The sequence below is a fragment of the Lepidothrix coronata genome, unplaced genomic scaffold (assembly GCF_001604755.1).
Source record: "Lepidothrix coronata isolate B3197 unplaced genomic scaffold, Lepidothrix_coronata-1.0 Scaffold217, whole genome shotgun sequence".
Lineage (NCBI taxonomy): Eukaryota > Metazoa > Chordata > Aves > Passeriformes > Pipridae > Lepidothrix > Lepidothrix coronata.
The window spans coordinates 197,409-221,730 of NW_016690397.1; the positions used below are offsets into that span (position 1 = coordinate 197,409).

The window sequence follows — 24,322 nt, forward strand, 5'->3', positions numbered from 1 at the left end:
AGCTGACTTCTTCCAGGAATGACAAGGAGAGGATTTTGAGGCTAGCTGGGCACTGTTGGTAGACAGCACTGGGTGCATAGGTGGCATGCATCTTTATTCTAATGAAGTGGAGAAATCATCACATTTCCCATTGATGTTTAACACAGTGAAGTGTCAAAACCTCTTCATTCCCTCTTTATGCACAAATTTTTGTGAAGAGGGATAAAAAACAGGTGAAGAGAGTTCAGAATTCTCTCATTTGGCTGGATAGCTTTAACATCCAGGTTGATGCACACACTTTCAGTTTGTAAGAAATGGTTTGCACTCCTCACTGTCTTTGTATCATAAGAATCTTTAGCAACTGAAAACTCTCTTCAGCTCATGAAAGCTGTTTGACTTCATCAGTGTGAGAAAATACTGCTCAGTCTCCCTTCCTTATGTAGAAGAGAGCTGAACCCTTCAGTGTTATAATTTGTGCTCATGGGGGACAAAGTAACACTTTATGTGAGCGGGTAGGGTTTCTAGTTCTCTTGTGTACTTTTTGAGACTTTGTAAGAAGTAGCCTTTAAAAGTAACCCCCCTCTCTCAGGCGAACCAGGCCTGTCAGTCCTAAGAGCTCCCTGCAACTGTTTTTAAACATGGATCATTTGACACCAGCAAGTGCCCATTTTGCAGGTGTGAGGTAAAATAATTATTTCACCTTGTTTTACATGTAATCTTTGTATGCAGTTATAAATATATTTAGCACTCAAGGCAGAACATTAACATTCCATCATTTCTGAGGAATATCTGGGTTTTTACCCTGTCTCTGAATTTTAATTCGTTGTTGCACATATCAACTTTTTGCTAGTTTCACAAGGTGAATATTTTAAAATCAGTAATTATTTCTGTCTTATACTTTGTGAACTACTAAAGTAAGAGTAGCAATTAGTAGCTTTTGGTTTTGCTGGTTTCTACAAACCCTCAACTCCTCATACCTGTAACTAATGATGACTTTTTCATTCTTCCTGCATCTGTCAGATGAGGCTTCCAAAGTGCCATGGACTTGAATGCCCAGACTGTGTAAACTAAAGAGCAAAACTTAATGTACATGTTCTTGAATGGCAACCAGTTCAGGGATCAGTGTGCCAGGTCCTATGTATAACTCATAGGTACATGGAGAAGTTAGTGGGAAGTGAGGTAGGATGTGAACTTCAGTTATCAACAACTCTGTGGTTAATGGCCATTGTGAACTCTCTAACCTTAAAGTAAATGTGAAGTAGCTTTTCTTTTCCCCATTAGTGAGTAAGCTGCATCAATTTACTTTGCATTTATAAGATGATAAGGGCAGGAGCATAAGTAGTTACAGTTACTGTGCTGGTTTACTTTGTGCTAACCTGCTTGTTTGTGTTTAACCAAATAGTTCTATTTATACAACTTTATGCTGCTCTTCATGAGGAAGCTGTATTAACTTATGACACTTGGAGTAAGGCTATCATTTTTACTGTAAAAAGAAGTGGAATTTGAAGTCCTACAGTTGTTTAGGAATTTTGAGGAATCTCATCACCTACTCATTTCACATGAGCTGCTGGTGCTCAGTGCTCCTGAAGATTAATCCAAGAATTCAGTCATGGAAAAATGTTGATGAAAGCACAGTGTGGTTTTTAAAAGGTATTCTTAGTGATATTATCTAAAAGATGTATGACAAGAACCACTACTGAGAGACTACACAGACCCTAAACCAGACAATTTTAATTTGTTTCCTTTTATGAGTGAGACAAGTTAGTAATGCAGGCAGATTAAACCAAAAAGATTGACATGCTGCCTTAAAATTGCCTTATTTGTGGAACCTACGAAGTAAATAGATCTGTTCTTACTTGCTTTATAGTGTTAGTTGTAAGATTATTTTTTAATGTATGTTACAATACAAATATTACCTATATTTAGAGTATATGTATCCTTACTTAAAAAGTACAAGTAAGCTGGATAATTATATATTCTATGGGTTTGGATTCCTTACAGTGCATTTTTTTCATCTCTATCAGTCTTGTAGAAAGAGGTGCCCAAATACTGCATCATTATATTTCTTTGATACTTTTCATGCAATTTAGAATGAGCTGATGGAGACAAATGGCAAATCCTATTCATCACTGGATTGCAGTATTCTCCTCCTTTCCACCATTATATATGAACTGAATTCTCAGTGATGTTTAGTACTTACATTCCTAAATCATCCAGATGAAACACTTTCCTGTGTTTGACTGAAGTCTGGTAACCCTTAGCACTCGGTTTCTTTTCTAACCAATCTAGTTTTGTCGATACTTTGTATTCTTCCACTGACCTCTCTAGACTCGTCCTTTTAATGGTTTTGGCTCCATCAAACTGTGGAGCTGTGAGCTTAATGAACACTTTGAAATCTCACACTTCCTTGGGCTCACATGGTGTCCTCATTCCATTTCCTAGTGCTCTTCCTGTAGTCAGAAATGGTGTGTGAGGAATGCCGGGTGTCTGCATACACAGACATGGGCGATGGAGAAAACAGCTGCTTATTTAGTCAAACACTCAAGAATTGATAGTTAGCATTATTATGTTGTTGAAGTATTCTCTTTCCCCTTCAGCAAAAGAAATTGTGACACTAAGAAGCAATTATTTTGCTGATAAAACAGCAACTGCAAAGAGCTTGTAGCTCTTGCTTTGGCTGAAGGAATAGCACGATTCTCGTATTTTCTCTGTCTGACCAGTTCATAATTGTGAGAGTGAGCTGGACAAAAGTCAAACAGGCTGAACACATGACTTTCTTATTTACAGTAGTGTAGGGAGGAGAGATCTTTTTCAGCAGTGTTTTTTCCTAGAAGTATTACCTGAAAAAAGTATAATTTGATTTGCAATGACCATGTTTTTGAATAACTGCAGTGCTGAAAACTTGCAGAAGACCAACTCTAAATCAAACATTTTTTAACAATGTGGTTAATTAAGATTTATCGTAACTTCAGAAACTTAAACACCTTAGCAGTACTTTCAAAACTTATGTATTAGAATCTGGATATATACTTGGCTACCTCTTAGAACAAGCTTTAGTGATCAAGTAAAAGGCTTCTTTTGGCAGCACCTTGGATCCAAGTCCTACTTTCAGTGCTGCCTTTACATTATGTTCACTTACTAAGCTGCAAGAAACAAGTTAAAAGGTAGGAAGCAATTTTTTAAAACTTAGAATTCAGCAGAAATCCATTGGTTTGATATGGCATCTGTCAGTGAGCAAATGTGTTGAGGTCTCCAAGTTCATCCATACAGATTACCCAAGAGCTTCCAAATATTAATGTCTTTGGGCTGGCAGTGTACATGCATCTTTCTCTTTTTGAGAGATACATTTTTGTTTTAATCTTAAATCAATAGTTAGAATTTGCAGGAAGATGGAAAGATGTTCCCATCCTTTTTCTGGAGACAAATAGTAAATTTGACTTTGTTTTATCTGAGTCATATTTGTAAATGTAACTAGTTACCAAATGGTTTCCTTCTGCAATGTATTCTTGATTCACTCTTTTATACTGGTCACTAAATTCAGGAATTCCTACAAAATTGGTTCTGCAAATGGCTTTTGAAGGGAGTGGTTTTGTAACATTTGATACTTAACACTGTAATGAACTTTTAAGCTTCAGAAAGACTTCATCTGTATAATGGCATGAAAGTCTGCCCATCTGATAATCCATATTTTAGAAGAAATCTGAGGATTAAATACAATATATTTTTGTTTCTAGTTACCCTGGAGTAAAGCTACTGTAGTTAGTGGCTTCCACTGACATTAAAAGCAGTGTCAGGTAAGACAATGGGCCTGATTCCACATAATATGGTGTCACTGGTTTCAGTATGTAATTCTTCAAAGTATTTTTTTGCTGGTTTTCAGAAGCTAAACTAAAATTTGGCTTCAGAGACAGATTTTTATATAAGTTCTTAAGAATTAATTCATTGATATGCTTGAGGAACAGATGACTGTCTCATTTAACTAAGGAAGTTTTTTAAGAGTCCATTTTGACTGTCAGACTCTTGTGTCAGTGTACTGATGGCACAGTAGGAGTTGTCTGGAGTCACTGTCCATTGCAGGTGAATTCAGGAACATGTCCTGAGCGTGCTGGAAACCACGAGACAAGATGAAAAGTGATGTTTTGCTTGAGTTACTAATTTTAATTGATTTCCTAATTTAAGAGGGGTATATTGAAAAAAATTGCAAACTCAGAGTGTCTTGCTTGACGTGTGCCTGGGAGGAACTTCTTTAGGAAACTTTCGTATCACATCTCCTTAGAAATAGTTCAAAAAAACCCCAAAAAACAAAACAACTGGAAATTTGTATGCAGCCTCCCTCTGAATGGGGCAGACTTGTGTTATAGATCAAACTCCTTTTGCTAGCTAATGCAGTGTGCAGTGGGGTGACTGAACCTGTTTTGTTCAGTAAAATAGTGGCATATCCTCATCTGGTAGTGTCAGGACTTGGAATTGTGCTCCTTTTTTTCCCCCAAAGCAGACTTCTGTCTGTCAGTGTCAAGTCTTCACAGCTGTTATCTGTACTCATCAATAAGGATCCACAGGCATCTGTAAAACAGACACGATCCTTTGCGTTGTTCTGGTTGGTACTTCCAGGTTATAAACTTGCAGTAGTTCACAAAGATGCTTATCAGGCTACAACATGAGAATTATTGGAAGTTAGTGTATTATCAGATTGTGAAATGAAAGAGGGCTGTGCTCTGAAGTCTTCTGGCTGTGATGTTTTGTAATGAAATCTTGGTTCAGGCCACATGTGAAAATGAGAAGGCTTTTTTTCTGGTTTTCAATGCAAATGCTTCTCTAAATCTTAAAATAGCAATGCAGTTCCTCAGGAAAGATACTGGAATTCGGACACATATTGTATAGGTCTAATTAAGGTGTAATGCTGAAATTTATGACAAAATGATAGAAACTCTGTAATGCTTACATCTGAAATCTCAGCAGCACCAGAGGATTTTCTTTTTAAACTTACAAGGAAGTTTGTGTAACATTCTTTCTAGTGATCAGGAGTAAACTGTAAATTACAAATACGTTACACAGAATATGTTACTCTGACTCTTTTGACAACTAAAGGGGGTGAAAACAAGCATTTGCGTTCTGTACAGATACACTGAAAAAAAAAAAAAAGGTTAGTTTTAGTGGTATCCAAACCTGAAGATTTTACCCGTATTAGAAAAATAAGCAGAAAGTCACTTAAGTCCTGAAATATTTGAAAGTCTTCACAGGTACACTTTAGAGAAGCAAAACTGCAATATTTTAAGAGCAGTACTGGTTACTAGTATGGATTCCTTCAGTAGTCTCATGGCCAAACCCCTGAGCTTCTTAACAGTTATTTTTACTAAAATAAACTGACTTGGGGATAAACATTGTTCTTTTCAAGAAGATACTCCAAACTTTTGGTATCTTTCTAGATCACTGTCAATTGTAGCAGATGTTGTCATTCTCTGTGTTATTATTGAACCTTTATTGCAATTGATGTCCACAAATATAAATAACAAATTAGTATATGTATACACTTCACATTTAGTGCAAAGTCTAATGGGTCTGTTTAAACAAAAAAGAGAAAGGGTTAAAACTAAATTGGGATACTACATGCTGAAGCAGCAGATGCACACCTACATGTTTTGTTCTGCAGGTTTTACTTTAAGTGCAATAACCTTTGGCAGGTGAAGGAGGTAGTTGAAAATAATAATGTCTTCAACTGGTGCTGTTAAATTTTCTAAAGGTATTTGCCAAGACTGAAGACATAAAAGCACACAAGAATGTTGTGCCAAACTAAACTATTTTATTAAAATTTACATTATGTTTTAAAAAACAGAAATTTTGTAGTTATCCTCACCTAATTGAAATGAATAGTTTATTTCCTGTTACAGTAATGTGTATAACAGTCTGTGCTTTAGTGTCCAAAATAAGAATGACAGAATGGATCAGGTTGGAAGGGACCACAGCGGGTCATCTGGTCCAAGCTTCCTGCTCAAGCAGGGTCTTCCTAGAGCACATTGCACAGGATTGTGCCCAGATGGTTCTGGAATATCTCCAGTGAAGGGAAACTCCACACCCTCTCTGTGCTTGGTCACTGCACTGCAAAGAAGTTCTTCCTTGTATTCAGGTGGAATTTCTGTGCATCAGTTTGTGCCCATTGCCTCTTGTCCGATTGCTGGGCACCCCTGAGCAGAGCCTGGTCCAGCCTCTGACACCCTCCCTTCAGGTATTTAGTGAAATAACCAAGATTACTGTTGTTCACATTTTTTTATTAGTAATTCTAATGCTTTGGAAATTCATCACAAAACAGGAAATCTGTGTGCACTTAGGGACGTGTATTTTTCTTTCAGTATTTTATGAAGATACTGTATTAGTTGGGCTGTGGGAGATGATTTTTTAAAAACTTTCTAGGATAGTTTAATATGGATCTAGGCATGCTTATAACAAATGTAGTTCTGGTTCTGTTTAGCAGTGTAACTTTTATTGTATATCAGTTAATTTTGCCAATTCAAGATTTAAAAGCAAATATTAAGAGCCTCTCCCAAAGAAGGGATCTCTACAGAACATTCCTTTAACATCACATTTAACAGAGATAGATATATCTGTGTGTGCATATATATATATATATATACACACATACACGTGTGTATGCAATATAGCTTATTTGAGAACCTGTGGAGATAGATTCCATTTTGCTGCTTAAGAAAGTTTTAAGTTCCTTTTGTGTGAATTTCTCTTTGGCTCAGTGGTTTTTCTGGTGTCTGAAGTATTTCTTGTATTTTACACTTAGAATAATGTATTGTAGATCTAGTGAATGTATGTTTAGTTATATATGGTTTTTTTGATTTTTTTTGACATAGGTTTTTTCAAACTTCAAAGTATTCCACAATTGTCTCCTTATTGGAACTTGTTCGTGCAAGTGGACACTGTCCTAAAGAGTAAGAAACATCTTTTTTTCTCTTTTATATTGAGGATTCAAGAAGAATCCAGTTGGGGAAGGACACACAGCTGTTTTGGATAGCCAAGAACTCAAGATAGCGTTTATCTTACATGGTAGTTACAGGTGAATTAGGTTTTTCTTTTCCCTGTTGAACTGGAGAGAATGCTCATGTTTTTGAAATGGAAAAATACACTGGTATAGAATGTCAGTTCGTATACAAACTTTATGTCTGTCTTTTACTGTTACAGAGTGGTTTTATTTGCTTTGAGGCTTTTACACACAGGCCTTAGAAGCCTTTACTTTCACCCCATACACGTTTTCCCTTAAACCAAGTAATGTTTTGAAGCCTCTTTCAGATGAAAAGAGAACCTCTTGAAGTTGAGCTCCTCTACCTGCTGTCAAGGCAAGGAGTGGGATAAAACTGTCATGCAAGTGTGTTCCCCTGGAAAGGCAGTGTCACTTCCCATTGGCAAGTACATCTGTCAGTGTGGAACAGCACTCTGCTGTTAGAAGACATGTACAGGACTTCTCGGACTGACAGATTTAAAACCTAGCCCTAAAACTATTTTTTTTTTTTTGGGGTACTTACATTGTATCCTAAAAGTTGCCCTAAACCTTTTAGTATTCTGGCACAGACTCTGCCCTTCATCTTTGGAGGTTTGTAGGCTTGGGTTATTTTTAGTCCTACAAAAGGAGCCTATTTATCAGACACTTACAAAATCATGGCTACCAGTGATTGTGTATTAATTCTGCTGTTCTTGGTTTTATGGTATCTATTGAATTTTTGAGTTTCAGGTGTTGCATTTGAATGTACACTCCTGAAGTTGGTTATTGTGTGACTTGTTTAACATGCTTCATTTCCAGGTCTCTAATGATGAGGTATCCATCTGGATTTAAAGCACATCTCTGAGCTTCTTAATTCTTCATTTAAGAGATGTGTTCTATATTCATTGGTAAGGATATTTTTTGTCTTGACTTGGGCCCTTTCCTTTAATATCTTGTGGTATATTTTTAATTTAGAAGATTTAGGCAACTTAATTTTGTCTTAAGGGTTTATCAGGTACTCTTATAGTATAGGGTTCTTTAGGTGCCTATGCTAGCTATTAATTTTGACCCAAGCTAATAATTAAACTCTGGAATTCATATGTCTAAGTATCAATGCTCTAATTAAATCACTAACTCTAAGTGTTATAGATAGAGAAGCAGTGGTAAAGAATTTGTAAATTGGTCTGTGGTCTGAGTCCTTTTCTGATATATACAACAGTTCTACAAGCCTGTAGAACACATCTTTTGAATTTGGAGTCTTGGGAAGAAAGTGACTCCAACTTGGAAAGCAACAAAAGCAAAGGATCTGAATTTTGTGCAATTAAAAAAAAACAACCCTTTTACTCAATAATGTCAACCATATTTAATCTGAAGAAACTTTGTGGTATTACACACACCTGCATGTCAAAACAGTAGAAACAAAACAGCCACAAAAATCTCACTAGAAAATACAATTTTTTCTAAAAACTACTGGTATTTTTAATTTTTGTAGGTGTCTAAAGAAAACAGCTAAGATTACTTCATACGTTACAGAACTTGTCATAATGCGTTCTCTCCATATATTGAGTACAGCTTGATGAAATATAATTTTGAGGCTTAGTTAAAAATTGAGTTAAAAATTAATGTTAATATGAATCTCTTAAAGAAGTATAGTGCTTATAGCCTAAGCACACTGTGGGACTTCCTTATACCATGTTGTTTTATGCAGAGAGTTCTGTGATATACTTTGGTGTGGTTTTGCTCTGTTCAGCTTAAGCAAAGCTGTTCTCAGTAAGAAATTGTCCCACTCATAGTGAAGGCAAACATGGTTGAGAATGGTAGAAATTTGTCTTCAGTTGCATTGCAAAATGGATTTTCTTTCCAAGTGAAATTTGTCGTTTGTCATGTTGGCTGACTTGAACTTTCATGAACAACTATAACAAACAATACTGTTTGGGTATGGGTGTTTTTGTGTTTTGGTTTTTTGTTGTTGTTGTTCTTGTTTGGTTTTTTGTTTTGTTTGTTTTTGTTGTTTTTTTTTTCTTCTCTAAACCTTTATTTATATTAATTATATTTATTTCCCAGATGCCACCTGCAAGAAAGGAGAAGAGGTGTAGGAGGGGAGTTGGTTCATGTCTGGGGGAAACAGTTACATGAGGTGTTTGGTGCAAGCAAAACCAGTGTAGGATTGATAACACACTACTCTGAGTTACTCTGACAAGCACACGCATGCCAGTTGAGTCCAGTTTTATGCTCTTACTTGAAGCTGGAACTGTAGTCATGGACTGGAACTTACTTAGTTTAAGCCCATACATTTCATATCTTTGTCATCTTCAAATTAAAATACAAGATACTTGAGTGAGCTTTGGAGTATTTAGCATGATGTCTGTGAACTCTGTAGCAGAAATAGAGTTGCAAACAAAACCAGTACGTTGAGGGTATGATTTTACTAAAGAGATGGCTCATTACTCAAAAATAATTAGAAATGCATACCACTGAAAAGTAATTTTAAAATAAAATAATGCATATGTGTATATATATATAATTGCATGTGTGTGTTTTTATTTAATGAAACAGGCTACCCAACCAGGTTTTATCTAAATTTTCATGATACCAATAAGAGAAAATTCATCTTTTCAATCCATATTTAGCTACAGATATTATGGCACTCTAGTACAAACACTCCTAACTGTTAGAGATCAACAGAGTTCATATCTACTAAATGTCTAAATGTTCTTTTTTTTTAGTCTTCTACATTACTGGGATTTTGAGGAAATTGTGCTGTCCCTCTGTGCCTTTCAAATCTGACATGTACATTGATCTTTGAATCTGTGATGAAATATCATTTATTTTGGCACATCAGTAAGAAGTAACTTCTGTATTATTTAATTAACTGAGCGTTTTGAACTCGGCCAAAGCTTTAGTTAAAATCTGACAAGTAATGGTAGTGTAATTGTCTTTTAATATTGGGGAGGGAATGTGTCTCATTTCTTAATAGTATGCAGAAGTGATCAGTTTTTTGACTATCTGGTTTTTAGCATGCTGTGTTATCCACTCTTTTGACACAGTATTCCAAATGCTAATAGATGGGCAAATCAGAGAAAGCCACAAAGCTGTTCTGCTGTTGGATATTACACAGAATTTAGCAAATACAGGGATGATTATATCAGCCATGCTATAATACCCTAAACCCATGCCAGGTCATCTACCTGGATCCTACTCTTCATTTGTCATCGATTGGAAGGCATTGGAAGGAAGTTTGATACTGGGGAGGTCATCACTGTGTTGCTTTTAATCAGAAGCAGACAACTTAATCAGTGTTAGAAGATAATGAGGTCTAATCTATATTAATGCTTCCTTTATCTTGGTACTTTAGGATATCCTAACTTTAAGCAATAATTGTACATGTATTATCTGGATACCACGGCTACTTTGCTGTGCTAAGCTGTCATCTTCCTAAGCTTCTGTCATTTTTTTAATAGCATTCTTGTTCTCTCAATTCATTAACAGTCATACCAATCCATACTTGATAGATGTCACCAATTGGTGCCTTTCAGTATGATACAGGATCCATCTGTCCTTTCTGTGTACAGACCAGAAGTTTTGTATACTCAAACCCTAAGCATGCTTTGTGAATTTAAGTTTGGCTTTATTCTGACTGTGGTCACACCACCTTCAGTGGACTAGGAGTATAAGCAGAATGGGTTTTCATCAGCTTGTCCAAGACTACTTTGTGCTTAGTAGGTTCAACATGAACCTTGTCCATCAGAGAATATTTCAGATTTGCAGGTGTTTATTTCTGGAAGGATCCTATACTCATTTTATTATTAAGAAAATTCATCAAGGAATTACAATTGAAGTGGGGGAGGAGAGCGTGAAGGTGATCTTTAGTAGTAGGGTCAGGAATTAAAAGTTGTGGCTGTTTTCTTTCCTTTTTTTTCCCCCCTTTAATTAGAGATATGTATTAACAGTATAAAAGAATGATTATTCCATCAAGATGCTCATTTAAAGTGATTGCTCCCATATTATAGAGGATTACTACTTAACTGGGGAGGTAAATTATCACAGATACACATTTTCATTCATTTCCTATTTTGTTTGATTGTACTACAAATGTGTGAGCTTTTAGGCTAAGGTTAAATTAACCCCCTTTTCAACTCTTGCCTTAAATCCCTGATTGCAAAGTAATTCATTGGTGATTGCTGAGTGATACTATGAATAGTTCAAAATGTTTCAAAACTAGGTGTGTAAACTCTGTTGAAGCAAAGGTAGTTCCTTCCTATGTTTTATCTTTGTATCACTGTATTCATTCTCTTGTCTTTCCTCCAAACAAGAGTCTATTACCTCTTTAAGAGATAAAATACTGTTTCTCGGAAACTTATTTAATGCAACTTAAATAGAAGAAACAAGGTATCTCAGCTTTTCCTACTGATTTTAAATGTAGTTTATAACCTTCAAGTTTTTTGTTTAAACATACAGAATTACTGTATATATCTTGTGTATTATATGATTTCTGTATAAGCAAATTCTAATCTTGGACTAGTAAAACCCAATTCTGGTACATTTTGGTAATTTTCATGAATATGGCCAAAAAGAATCTAAAGCTGTGCTTTGAGTGAATGAAAAAATGAAACTGTTACATTTAAATCATAATTAAATAAGGGACAAAAATTATAAACCCTGCATGGGGCAGTGAGTATAAGCAAAAATAAGTTATTTATCTGTGGTTTTAACATAAGCGTAATTTTATGAACAAAATATCAAAAATCCTTAAAAATGTTGAGGACGGGAAGGAGCAATGAGAAAAGCCATTAATTTTTCTTTTTTTTTTCTTCCCCCCTTCCTTTCCCTTAGGATGCTTTAACACTTGAAGACGAATGTTTCATCAGAAGCACTAATGGATGTTGGCATGCCTTGGATAAGGTGGTGACTGCCGGATGTCATTTGTTTCTGTTCACTGCAGAGAGACAAAACTGACTCCATTTGGAGTTGAGAGAAAAAGCAGAACAGACCTCTCAAGATGACTGATCCTATGATGGATTTTTTTGATGATGCCAATCTTTTTAGTGAGACCTTAGAAGGTTTGTCAGATGATGCCTTTGTTCAACCTGGACCTGTTTCACTTGTTGATGAATTGAATTTGGGTGCAGAATTTGAACCTTTGCACATAGACTCATTGAACCATGTGCAAGATGCTCAAAATCAACAAAAGATGAGTGAGTTTGATCAGCTGAATCAGTATGATTCACTGAAGCTTCACTCAGTAAATCAGTCTTTTAATAGCTCAGCTGACAATGTCTTATCACCACACTCTCAATTCAATTGTTCACCAGTTCATCCGCAAAACCAGTCCAATGGGATGTTTCCAGATGTGGCCGATGGCAGTCCTATGTGGGGTCATCAAACTGCCACAACGGTTTCCAATCAAAATGGGTCCCCTTTTCACCAAGGACATTCTCAGTCTATGCAGCAAAACAAAAGCTTTGTAGCACACCATGACTTTGCCTTATTTCAGGCTAATGAACCACAGCATCAGTGTGCCTCGCTACGGTCGCAACAAAGCAGAAACAACACGGGGCAGGATGCTCTGAGTCAGCCAAAAGACTTCATGGAAGTGAACGTATCTACTTCTCTCAGAGTCAGTGTTAACCACCCTCCTTCAGTTTCTAATCCATCGACTTCACAGCAGCCTCTGTCCGTTCAGCCGTTTTCTCAAACTGCAAGTGCTTCATTACATTTTTGTGGGAATCAGGAAGGAAATTTTGATGGACAGTCCCCAACTATTACTCCGTGTTCTGTTAGTAATAGTCAACAATTTTCATCTCCTTATTCTTACTCTAATAACCACATTTCTCCTACCAGCCTTCTTCAGCCTACAACAGCTCTTTCCACCAGCCAGCAGACACACTCTATCTCTGACTTCACTGGAAGCGATGCCTTTACATCTCAAACAGGGACCAAGCAAGAAACAACTGAGCACATGTTGAATCCTAATACACCTTTGAATTCAAATACTTTTCAAATGTTGCATTCTGCGCATCCTCAGGGCAACTTTAGTAGTTCAAAACTCTCTCCTGTGAATATTAATTTTTCAGCTTCCACTGGTTCTGCTTCTCAGATAAGCCATTTCACCGATCCTATTGAAAGCAACGGTTTTACATCTTTAGATGACAACTTACTTCATCAAGTCGAGACTCATAATGAACCATTCACAGGACTTGACCCAGATGACCTCCTTCAGGAAGACCTTCTGCCACAGTTCGATGATTCTGCATTTGTTCAGGATAGCACAAGCCATGTTTTAGAGCATGACCTGGAACACCATATAACCCCACAGCAAGTAACACAGTCATCTGATCTGGTTCGGGCACAATCTCAAAGTCAGATCCATCCCTGGCATTCTTCAGTTTCTAATCAGCACCTGCAAGGCAGGAGTCGTGTGACCTTACAAGGACAGGTATGTAGGGATTTGGGGGGCGGGGGTTTGAGCTGTTTGATTTGGTTGATCTGGTGAAATGAATAGTAGTGACTGGTGTTTATGTCAAAGCATGATAACTGAAGTCTCTGAGCTGTTATTTGACCCTGAAGAAGTCTAGGTGATGGCTAGTTTAGGAGAAAAGAACCAATTGATGCAGACCTTGTTTTTTGCTGTTGTTTTCTTACTTCAGAAAACAAGACTTAGATGACCTGAAATATTTATATATTAACATGGTGCCACTCCTTCTGCTGCTTATATTTCTGAAGTACAGCAGAGAAAATTGGTTAGTTTATGATTTTGCTGCAAATATAATGGCTTATTGTCTTGAAAAGTACTTACAGAAAAATGTTTTTAAGAGCTCTGGTAAGGTTTGTGTGGCTGATTTCTTGCAAGAATTGCAATGGTTAAGTTGTTGCTCGATCCTTTGCTTGGTGTCTTTGTGCACACTTTATTCCTGCTTTTGTTATTAGTAATAATAGAAAACATATAAAAGGCTGTATGTTGGATTTTGCTACTTTTGGCTAAACCAAAAAGCTCAGCAGTTGTTTGAGTATAACGTGCACATCTACTGCGAGTATCCAAGTCCTCTATGTGGGGACAAAACAGCATAAAAATTGTAGTGTGGTTTCTTTTAATGGGATACAAGAGGAACAAACTTTGCAGACAGTGCTTGTCAGTTTATCAGAGAGAAAACTGAAACAAAATTAAAATTGTGTGAGTATTGAAATGTTCAGAAAGATAGTCCTTCAATTCTTCAGTCTGTTTCTTATGATGGCTTTCTTATATGTAACTTAGTGGCTTTTGAAATAGTTTTAATTCAAATATTAAGTCCACTTTTTTAATGCTGGCCTTTATCTTCATCTGTATCAGCATCTTCTCCTTTAGAGGAAGTATGTAAGTCATTAAATTGAAATATAGACTGATGCTTCTGGATCACTTTGGTCTTTTATGAGAGTTAAGCTTTTTAAAAGCAAATAAAGTAGGAAGGTAAAGGTATTTTTTCACAACACTGTAACCAGCAAAATTATGTTCTTATTACAGCTGCTAGAAACCTCAGCATATGTGAGATTCTTGTAGATTTTTCAGCTCAAAAAATTCCTAATTTAAAAAAGAATACATTTGGAATATGAAAGAGATTTATTAAGCAAAGGCACAAATAATTATTATCTGAGCTTTTAAAGTGTATCAGTCCTGAAAGCTATTGCTGTGATTTTGGAGACTGGTTTAGTGGCTTTCCTTGTTAATACTTGTTGAGTGGTATAAGTGACTGCATTACCTATAGATCAATACCTTAATAATAAAGTTTGTCTCTGCTTGGCAGTTTCCAGCCCAAATTTGATTTGACAGGAATGTCTGAAACTTGTTCCATGACATGGTTTGGCAGAAGGAGCAGTACCTTCTGTATGATTAATACACGTGTTTGGCTGCCATTGCTGGTCATGTAGGGTTTCCAAAATTGGGAGACTGTCTGTTGAAATCCATGTGCATGTGAGAGTGAAAGTAGGAATTTTTATTTTAAACTCCTGTATTAAATTCTAGTAGGAACTTAGTTTGTGTTTGGAAAGGAAGAGAGAATGGATGTTTTCTCATTTTTAATCTGTGCATTTCAAAACAGAGGCAACTTCCAAAAAATATATAGATATGCAGACAGATTTATAAAGGTTTTAGTAGTTGTATTACTTCTCTATATTCTTGCTACCAATATTGTCTCTACCTGAGAGAATAGTGTCTTACTGTGAAAAAAATTATTGGGAAGGAAAGGAACTATTCACTCTTGCTTCTACTTAGTTTGCAGGACGCAGGCTTGGGAAGGAGACAACGTAACGTTTTTCTTTTCCCTCTATTTTACGTCATCAGTGTTAGAGATAAGGGTTTAACACACTTAATCTTTGATCTTGGTTCAATGGATTGCTTCTCCATTACAACTTCTGCTGATGCTTATGGAGTGTGTAATTGTCAGTTCCTACTGGTGAAAATTTTCTCTAAGTTGTGGTGTGATGTTAATGGAAATTGAATGAGCAGCCCTGTGGCTGTGAGCTGGATTAACTGAGTGATGTAGTAGATGCAATATGTTGGGTTTGATAAACATTTCTTTTCTTTCCCCTTCTCTACCTTAAAAAAAAAAAAAAAAAAAAGAGGGCACAACCCAAGCTACTCCTGTCAGTTATCTCTAACCTCAAGACACAGGGTGTAGTAGCTCCGAGGGAAATGTGATCCTGTTTGAGTGTGTGCACAGTCCTGCCAGGAAGAGGAGCAGCAGAACAGTGGGCTGGGAACAGCAGCACTGAGGCTATTGGTCTCCCATGAGAATACCGGGGGTGAAGGGTGAAGAGGAAGTGGATTCCAGGAAAAGTGGGGGTGGCAAGAAATCCAGGAATTAGTATCATTTTTGAGGAGCCAAGCGGCAAAAAGTAGGTCTAATAGAACTTTCTGGTGCTGTGACTTGTGTGTTGGAAACGTCAGAACCTTGTAAGACTTACTTCGATCTCACTGACATTAGTTTTACAACGTTGTTTTGTAACAAAGAATAAAGTTCTGAGATGTGTGGAGAGCATTTGAAGCTTTGGGAGGTTGATTTTGGCTTTTATCGTGGCGTGAAACAAAGCAACTTCACAGTATTTAAAACTTATATGTTTTTCCCCTGGAACTTTGAAATGAAACCGACAGAAACCAGATAGTTGGAAAACTGCTTGGTTTGGTTTTTATTATTTTGGGGTGTGCAATAAATTGTATAAATTGGATTCTGACCTTGAGTTTGTGTAATGGGATGGATGTTTAATGTTTCTTTCAGAAACTGGTTGTGAACCAGTAGCTGTCAAACTGTCAAGAGGAATGTACAGATGCAAACAATGTAGAAGCCCCTTTAAATCAGCCTTGTATGTAGTGTGAGTTGTAAAGGAAAAGTATGGCAATTACTGAAGTTAAGTGTTTCAGATCTGTCTTTGGACTGCCTGCAATTCTAAGAGGTGCTTTAGTTCTAATTTTCACTTCTGTTCTTGGATCACTTCATAGAATTTCAAGTTCAAGATGAGGGAGAAAAAAGGTGGGGTAAGGGATGGGGAAGGAATTTTGTTCTTACTGAAACTGGTTGGCTTTAGACAAAGGTGTTGGGTGGGAAGGGATTTTGACAAGTTTCATATGTAATAGATAAGGTGAGCTGTTAATTGTCTAACAAGCCCATGTTTCATACTGGCTTTTATACACATTCAGTAAACAATTACTAGTGAATTTAATTTTTTTTCAATAGTTTCAGCTTGATAATGGTTGAGATTTTCTCAGAAAGGACAACTTTCTTTCCTGAAATAGTTAATGAACTGTAGCTGTTGGAATGGACCCAATATTAGACAACCAAAGATCTTTAACTGCAGTTAGGCTGAGGTTATTTAAATTAAAAAAGAACATTAAATACTTGTTTCAGTATTTGAAAGCAAGCATACTCATCACATTTTTACTTTTATGGCTATTCTTTTAATGGAAATTAATTTAAAAATTAATACAGTCTGTTAGGTGTAATAATGCTGCAGAATTAAAAACAATCTAGACTGTCTTATGCTACTAATACACTTTCTATGCTTGCTGTAATTAGATTAGAATTGTAAATAACTTGTGCCTCTTAATTTTACATCATGCATTTTTCATCAGAGTTAGAGAAGAGAAAGTAAAGTGGAGAAATGCACTGAAGATTCATGTAGCCTCAGTGTTGACTAATACAAGACTTGTGATCTTATTAACTCCACTTAAAACTGTATTGAGTTTGCTAAATAATCTATTTGCTTTCCATAACGTTGAAAAAAGATGACAAAAATACAGGCTTCAACTTTGTTTTGCATATTTAGAAGAAAAAGGAAGTTGGAAAGATAATCTGAAGTATAAACTGTCCTAAGAGAAGTTTACAGCCATCTTACTGTGTATGTTATTTTGTAATAAGCGTTCTGATGTCTTCTGGCTACATACATGAAAAAGGACAAGTTGAGGTTGAACTGAAAAATAATATTCCATTAATAATCCTAAGTGCTATAGGACAATGCAGTAGTCTTCTTAAATCAAATGAATAATTTTTTTCCTTTTTGTGACTGAAAGTTTGGCACCTAACTTGACAATTCAGTGTATTCATGAGTTCCAGTATCTCACATTGTTTTTGTAAAAACTGACTTAAAACATGCAAGTGGTTTTATGCCTGCAAGCTTGAGCTGTCCTACCACTTGTTTTATAGCAACAGATGATGTTTTTTTGGAAGTTTGTCTTGCCCTTGTTGAAAGCTTGGCAGAGAAAATCTGAACATTGTAGATAATTGCTTGGTTGGTGTTGTACCCCAGGACATCTGTATCTATCAGAATGCCATAAACTCATGTATGAGCGTCCCAGCAGAGAGGCAATTAATTTTCACCAGGCTTATGTGCTGCTGAGATGCCCTAAATTGTCACAGGCCTTTCAACTCTGTGTTATCAGATGCCTCTCTTTTATATCAGCTCTAAACTCATTGTAGACATTTATCCTTTGGATTATTCCACTTGTAAACCCCTTACTCTGCCATTGGTTGCTATTCTACTTGTATAAGAAATCTTGGCACTGTAAAGTTTTTATGAGAGAAACACATAGTAAGCAGTGATGTGTTTTTTTGGCTAGTTATGAGAGCCAAAACCAGACAACTACTTGATATATGCAGTTATGGAAGATGTATCAAAATCAAGGGTATATATTTATTAGAGTGTATTTCTTACATGGTTTAATTTTAAGGAAGCCTGTAATGAGAAATATTTAAATGTAATGAACTGATCACACTATCTACAAATTCTCTGTAGAAGAGACTGGGTATTTTGCACAGTAAGTTTATAGGTTATGGCTCCTAAGTGCTGGTACAATACAAGATTGTAAAATTATGGTGCTGCTATATGTGTGTTGCTTGGGAAGCAGTGAATGACTGAGCATGATAAAATACACATCTCAGAATTTGCCCTGCTTTGCTTCAAGTCAAAGGTTGAACTTGATGATTTTGGATGTCTTTTCCAGCCTTAATGGTGCTATGATCTGCAATCTAGACATCTGCTCCAGTAAGCATTTGGGTGCATTACAAATCATAACTTGTAATCTCGAGATGTAAAAAACCCCCACACCCCTAAAAACAACCCACAGACCAAAAGAGCCTTAAAACCTTGTTCTTTTTCATGAAGTGGTTAATAGTGCTGGTATAGCTCCCATTAAGCATATCCGTTGTGTTTATATTGTTGCTTTAATTAGAGATAATTTTATGGGTGACATCATATTAGCAAATGTAAATCTTTGTCTGAACTTTCCTTTTAAGCATTTCTACAAGTTGTGTGCACTGGACTTAGTTTTCTGTGCTTCAGGAATATTTTTCACCGTCCTCGTAGGAGCTCAAATTCTCTACCACAGTGAGGCACCAGAATTCAGTTATCTTCCAGCATCTAATAGGTTTATCATCTATGCTGAAGTAATGAAAGTAATCCCTCCACTGACCTTCTTTGTACAATATTTTGCAGCTTTTTTTGCTTTCTTTCTATGATTTGAGAAAGGGCTGCACAAACAGGTGGGAATGGAAGTGGCAAAGCTGTGTCAAATGCAAAGAGTTACTGAGAGGAGTAGGGCAATATTTCTGAGCCTAAGTAGTGCAGCTCCTGGAATGAACCAAGTTTTTAAATTATAGCTGTATATCATATGATTTCATTATTAATCTATGGGGTTTTGCCAATAATATATTAATCATTAAAGAGAGCAATGTTTTGATAGCTTTATTTATAGTTGAATGTGTATGAAGCATTTGCTTTTGTATATAATTTATATGTTTTATCTAAGCCTTTTATACATTTTATTTCTTTTTATAAATTACAAATTGCATATGTTGGGGAAAGGAAGTACATGTTTGTGAGATTAGTTTGTAACACATTTACAGATGATTAATTATGATAATATGCCCAAAAATTGCTGGGCCTTTAAGAAAAGGGAAAATGTGCCAGAGTATCTGTTTTACTGTTTTAAAGGCTTTATGAGGTTGTAATTACCATCTCTGAGATAAATTGTTTCATCTTTTTTGAATCTTTTTTGCTATCACTATTGCTTTTCTTAAGTCTCTCTCAACCTCTGTCACTTGTCAAATAATCAGGCTGTCCAATTCTTTGTGTGTGTTTCCTCTTTCAAATTAAGGACTTGCTGTTTTAATGATTGTTATAATATACAAATATAATTTTTCCTGAGATAATTGCGCACTCATTAAATGACTGCTATAATTGTCTGTAAAATGTGCCAAAAGAGAAGCATTTTTGCAAAAAGAAGTTAACAGATGGCAGGCATAGGAAGGAAGCTTCTGGCTGGGTCAAATTACAGGAGTAATCCTACAGATAGCAAGGTGAGACTAGCTGACAAAAATAAGTTCAATTTACATTAATTTTTTAATGATATTGCAGGATAAATGTGGTTGAATAATCTAAATAACTATTTGCAAACAGATGTCTTGTTAATACTGAAAAACTATAAAGCAATTCAGTAATGTAAGAGTACTGATATAATTGTGCAAGCTTAGTGTCTAGAAGAAATGGTACCTAATTACAGAGAAAAGAGAAAACAAAATCCATGTTAAATTGTCTTTTAAAGACAGCAACCCATCCTATAGGCTGTTTAAGCTGCAGTTCAATATATGCCTAAACTATAATTAGTTAAGGGAAAAAACGTTAAGAAAAAAGCTCCTATTCTTCCACTTTGTGTTGTGTTAATGCAACCATTTGTGCTATGAACTGAACTGGGAAACTCCTTCATGTCCAGAGAAACTTGGCAATTTTTTTGTCAAGGAACTTCAGGAATAGAAGTTCCTGGTTTAGTTATCTCAGTTGCCCAGAATCATATTGCATAGAAGCAGTGGAGGGGAGCTGGCTATGCCTACAAGTATCTGACAGTGTCAAGAGCAGCGGGCCAGACTTTTCAGTGATGCCCAGGGACAGGACAAGGGACAATGGGCACAAACTGAAATGGGGGAACTGCCATCTGAATATGAGGGTGGCAGAGCTCTGGAACAGGCTGCCCAGAGAGGATGTGGAGTCCCCTTCTATTCAAGAACCATCTGGGCATGATCCTGTGCAACCTGTTGTAGGTGACCCTGCTTTAGCAGGGGGGTTGAACTAGACCATCTCCAGATGTCCATTCCAACCTCAGCCATCCTGGGATTGTGTGAGAAAGGAGTAGGAGGCATCATTTTCTGCATAGAGGCAAAATAATTGTGCATGGAACTGTAACCTCAAATGCAAAGAGAGTGCAAGTGGGCTCGATGCAGGACTATCCCTTGGCTCCAGTAACCACTAACCTGTTTTGACTGACACTATTATGCAAACTCTAAACTTTTGAGTGGCTTCAAACATACCTTTGCCTCTAAAACTTCCAAACCAGCCCTCTATCTTGAGATATTTTTTAGAAAATCATATACTTTATGAAGTGTTAGTGAAGTGTTATTACTGAAAGAGAAGCAGAACTTGTCAAGGTGTTAACCAGTAGTATGGCTTCAAAGCCAGGGAATCTGAATTACACTTGGAATTCATGTAGCTTTTGTCCAGATGTCAGTGTGCTTTGTGCACTCAGGTTTTATAGTTTCTTTTAGCTATTATGTTAATTTTAAATATATAGATCAAAATAATTTCCAGCACTTCGCCTACCTAACAGCCTCCTGCATCTGGAGAGGTGTTGTTTTCTCTGTTCATTATCAGCTTAAAAAAAATTTGCTCAAGTTGCGGGTTACATGGATTTTGAAGAGTGTCTATTGTCAGGTGTTGACTGGATTGGATTTGGGAACTCTAAAGGCTAATAAATATAAATTAGTGGGTTTCTAGGATGATGAGACTGAGAATTCTAATGCTGATTTGAGTAAGTCTGATAAATGAAACTAGCAATGTTAGGCGAGAAAAGATGACAAGTCTTACGTTTTTGAAAGCTGTGTAATTTTTCTTTCATAAATGTGGCAGGTTTTCTTTTGTGTGGATTATTTGGCTTGTGTTTGTACTTGGGTTTTTTCTTCCCTTGATATCTTACTGTGAAGGCAAGCATTTTAATTTATATCTCATGAAATCGTTCCCATCTTTTACATACTGTCCTTTCAGGAGTTAGTCTGTATTTGAGAAGAATTTTCAATGTCTGTAGTGTATCATATATGTGCACATAAGCTATTTGGCAGCATATTGAATTGCAAATCAGAATTAGTTTCATAGATTGATAGGAAGTCCTCTTTTAAAAGATATTCGTGACTTCACAATTTAGTTGTAGTTTATATATTGGAAGGAAAAGATAGCCTCAGTGTTAAAGAAAACACTGCAGATACTTTGGTTCTGAGCATTTTGTGTATTTTCTTATAGTTTGAAACATTATTTAAAAACCTGTCAGTCAAAACTGTCTTTCTGAAACAGTCTTAAGTAATCTTAAAGGCCATTGTTTCACTGTACCTTTTGTTTTTCACTGTACCAATTGTTTTTACTGAGTACCACACATACAGAGAGTTCTTAAGTAATATTTTAAGCAAACTTACAAGAAAAACATAGCTATTGTGATTTTTGTGACTTGCAACATGCTATGGCTTACAGTACCTGTTTGTATCTTCAGAAGAATAAGAAGATGCATGTGGATTGTTTTTTATCTTTGTTAAGTCTTTGTAGCAGTTGTCCATGAGGCCCACGTATGGCTCAGCTTGATGTGTAAACTCTGTTGTAGCAGGAACTTTGGTCCTTGCAACTCCTAAAAGCAGCAACCAGCTGTCACAGAACCCAAGCTGTCACAGGGAAGGCAGGTAAATTATTTAAGGAACATCTGAGTGACAAAAGCAGACATGTGTCTTAATGTCTTTGAGTTCAGTAAGAACAATTTTTAAAAAAGATTAGGCAAATTTATTTTGATGTGTCTGCATTGTAGCTCCTATTTATATCATCCTTGGGAGGATTCTTTGACGTGGAATCACATCGTGTTATGAAATCTGAGCAGCTCCTGCCACTACACGAGAGATGTGTTTTGTGGTGCCAGCCCAGGGTGCTTTTTGGCTAAATATGATTTCAGAAATGGTGACCCAGCCTTGCTTGGGGACAGAGGAACGAAGGGGCTCGTGCTTGTGACTGTGCTTGGGGTTGTCCTTGGCAGCACACTGTGGTCTCTGACCAGGCTGTCATTCTGCTCTGTGTCGATGACACTTTCTGTTGACTTCAACTCCACTAAAGATGATAAGAATGTCTCGTCTTGACCTTTCCAGTGGGTCTAGTCCTGCCACTTTTGCTAGCAGCCAGGCTGAGTTGAGATAAAAAATTACCACTATGCTTATGTTTCTAGAGACCTGTCTTGCAACTTTTTCTGTTTGATCCCTACCAAAAGTTCATGCTCCCTGCTGGGCGGGGTTTTTAGAGTTTTTTGATGTGTTTTTGTTTTGTTTTGGGTTTTTTTGTTTGTTTTATGGTTATCCCTATGAAGCTCTTGGATGTGATGTTCTTTCTCTAGAAATTTTTTAGGAGGCTTTTGGGGGGAAAAACAGTTTGGGTTTTTTGCTTTTTTGGGTTTCATTTGCCTGAAATCAAATTCTGCTGCTCCCCAGTAGTATTCTCTGACTCGGGGCCTCTATTTTCAAACCATCACCCCTTTTTGATAAATTCCTTTTCTTTAGGCATCTTGTTTTACTCCTTAATTAGGGGGGGAGGATTTTGTTCATGAATATTTAACTGAGATAACTAGATTCAACAGAAGTGGCTTCATTAGGTTAGCATATATGCTAAAGGAGTCTTTTGTGCTGAAGGTTCCAGCATCTAAAGCTGTTAAAGTAGTTCATTGAAGCTGAAACAAAAAATACGTAAGTTGGTTTGAACTGAAGTGGAAGAAGTATGCCCCCCCCTTGATTTAAATGGAAATATGCTGTGCAGGCAGTACTGATATTAGTGGCTCCCCAGCTGTCCATGTTAAAAATAATTGCTTTTCCCAGTTCCTGTCAGTATATGTATTTTAATGTACGTTAAGTGCTGGGGGTTTTTATCTAATTGAAATTACGTTGAAAACATTTTGGTTACTCTGTTAGGTATCCAGTAATACTACGAAGTTCAAAGATTGAGTAAACTTGTAAACTTCACTGCTTCTAGTGAATAAAATTATTGTAAAGTGAGATGTTACATGCCAGCCTTTCTGAATATGCAGTCTGTTTTGCTTTAAAGATTATTCATGATCAGTATCATGATCATTCATGATCACCCTGTTAATCAAATGATACCTGTTTTTCACATCTGTCATCTTTCACAATACTTCACTGTTCTGCTATGAACAAGCACTGAAAATACATTTTAAAAAGTAAGCTGCCTATAATATCATAGAATCATTTCCTGGGACTGAACAAGACAATGATGTGTTGCAGCATGTTTTTCCAAGAGCCTTCATACTCTGGATAAGCTGGTTCACTTATCTTTGGAGTGAGTTTTATTTTACCATTGCACTTGATGTACTACAAAATTTGAGTGGAATTTGGTGTTAAAGCATACTGTGGAAGAGAATCTGTCTCTGTGTTTTGTTTAATCTGTGGTTGTTTCTCTGATCTAGCCCAGATTTCCTTCCTGCAGGTACTTGCAGGAGTGAGGTGTTCAGACAAAAGCTGGGCAGGTTCCTGCTGGTTCTGCACAGTTCTTGCCCACTTGCCCTTCTTTCATCCCTTCAGTATGTTCAGTGACTCCTCTAAGTAGCAGAAGAGTAGAAAGAATCGAGGATTTGCACTTTACAGCCCTTCACACCTGTAATATCTTCTGCTTCTGGGACTGGTAACAAATGGAGAGGCTTTAAGGGGGACAGTGGAAGGAAACAGTGACAGTAGTAAACTTCCTGAGGATGGCAGATTTTTGTTTCAATTATAAAAATATGTTCCTACAAGGCCACTTCCATGAGAGGTGTAGAAG

At 36.6% G+C, this 24,322-nt stretch overlaps 1 protein-coding gene across 3 annotated transcripts in view; it reads left to right on the forward strand.

Annotated features, from left to right (window-relative positions):
* CHD9 (chromodomain helicase DNA binding protein 9) overlaps nucleotides 1-24,322 on the forward strand; it is an 85,495-nt gene that overhangs the window by 1,337 nt on the left and 59,836 nt on the right. For 2 of the 3 annotated variants that reach the window (XM_017833574.1, XM_017833576.1), the window contains exons 2-4: nucleotides 6,837-6,914; nucleotides 7,781-7,869; nucleotides 11,795-13,397. In XM_017833574.1, coding sequence (XP_017689063.1) covers nucleotides 11,961-13,397 — 1,437 coding nt within the window. In that variant the 5' untranslated portion in view covers nucleotides 6,837-6,914; nucleotides 7,781-7,869; nucleotides 11,795-11,960. The remainder of the gene's footprint in view (nucleotides 1-6,836; nucleotides 6,915-7,780; nucleotides 7,870-11,794; nucleotides 13,398-24,322) is intronic. The other variant, XM_017833575.1, reaches the window with a different exon arrangement.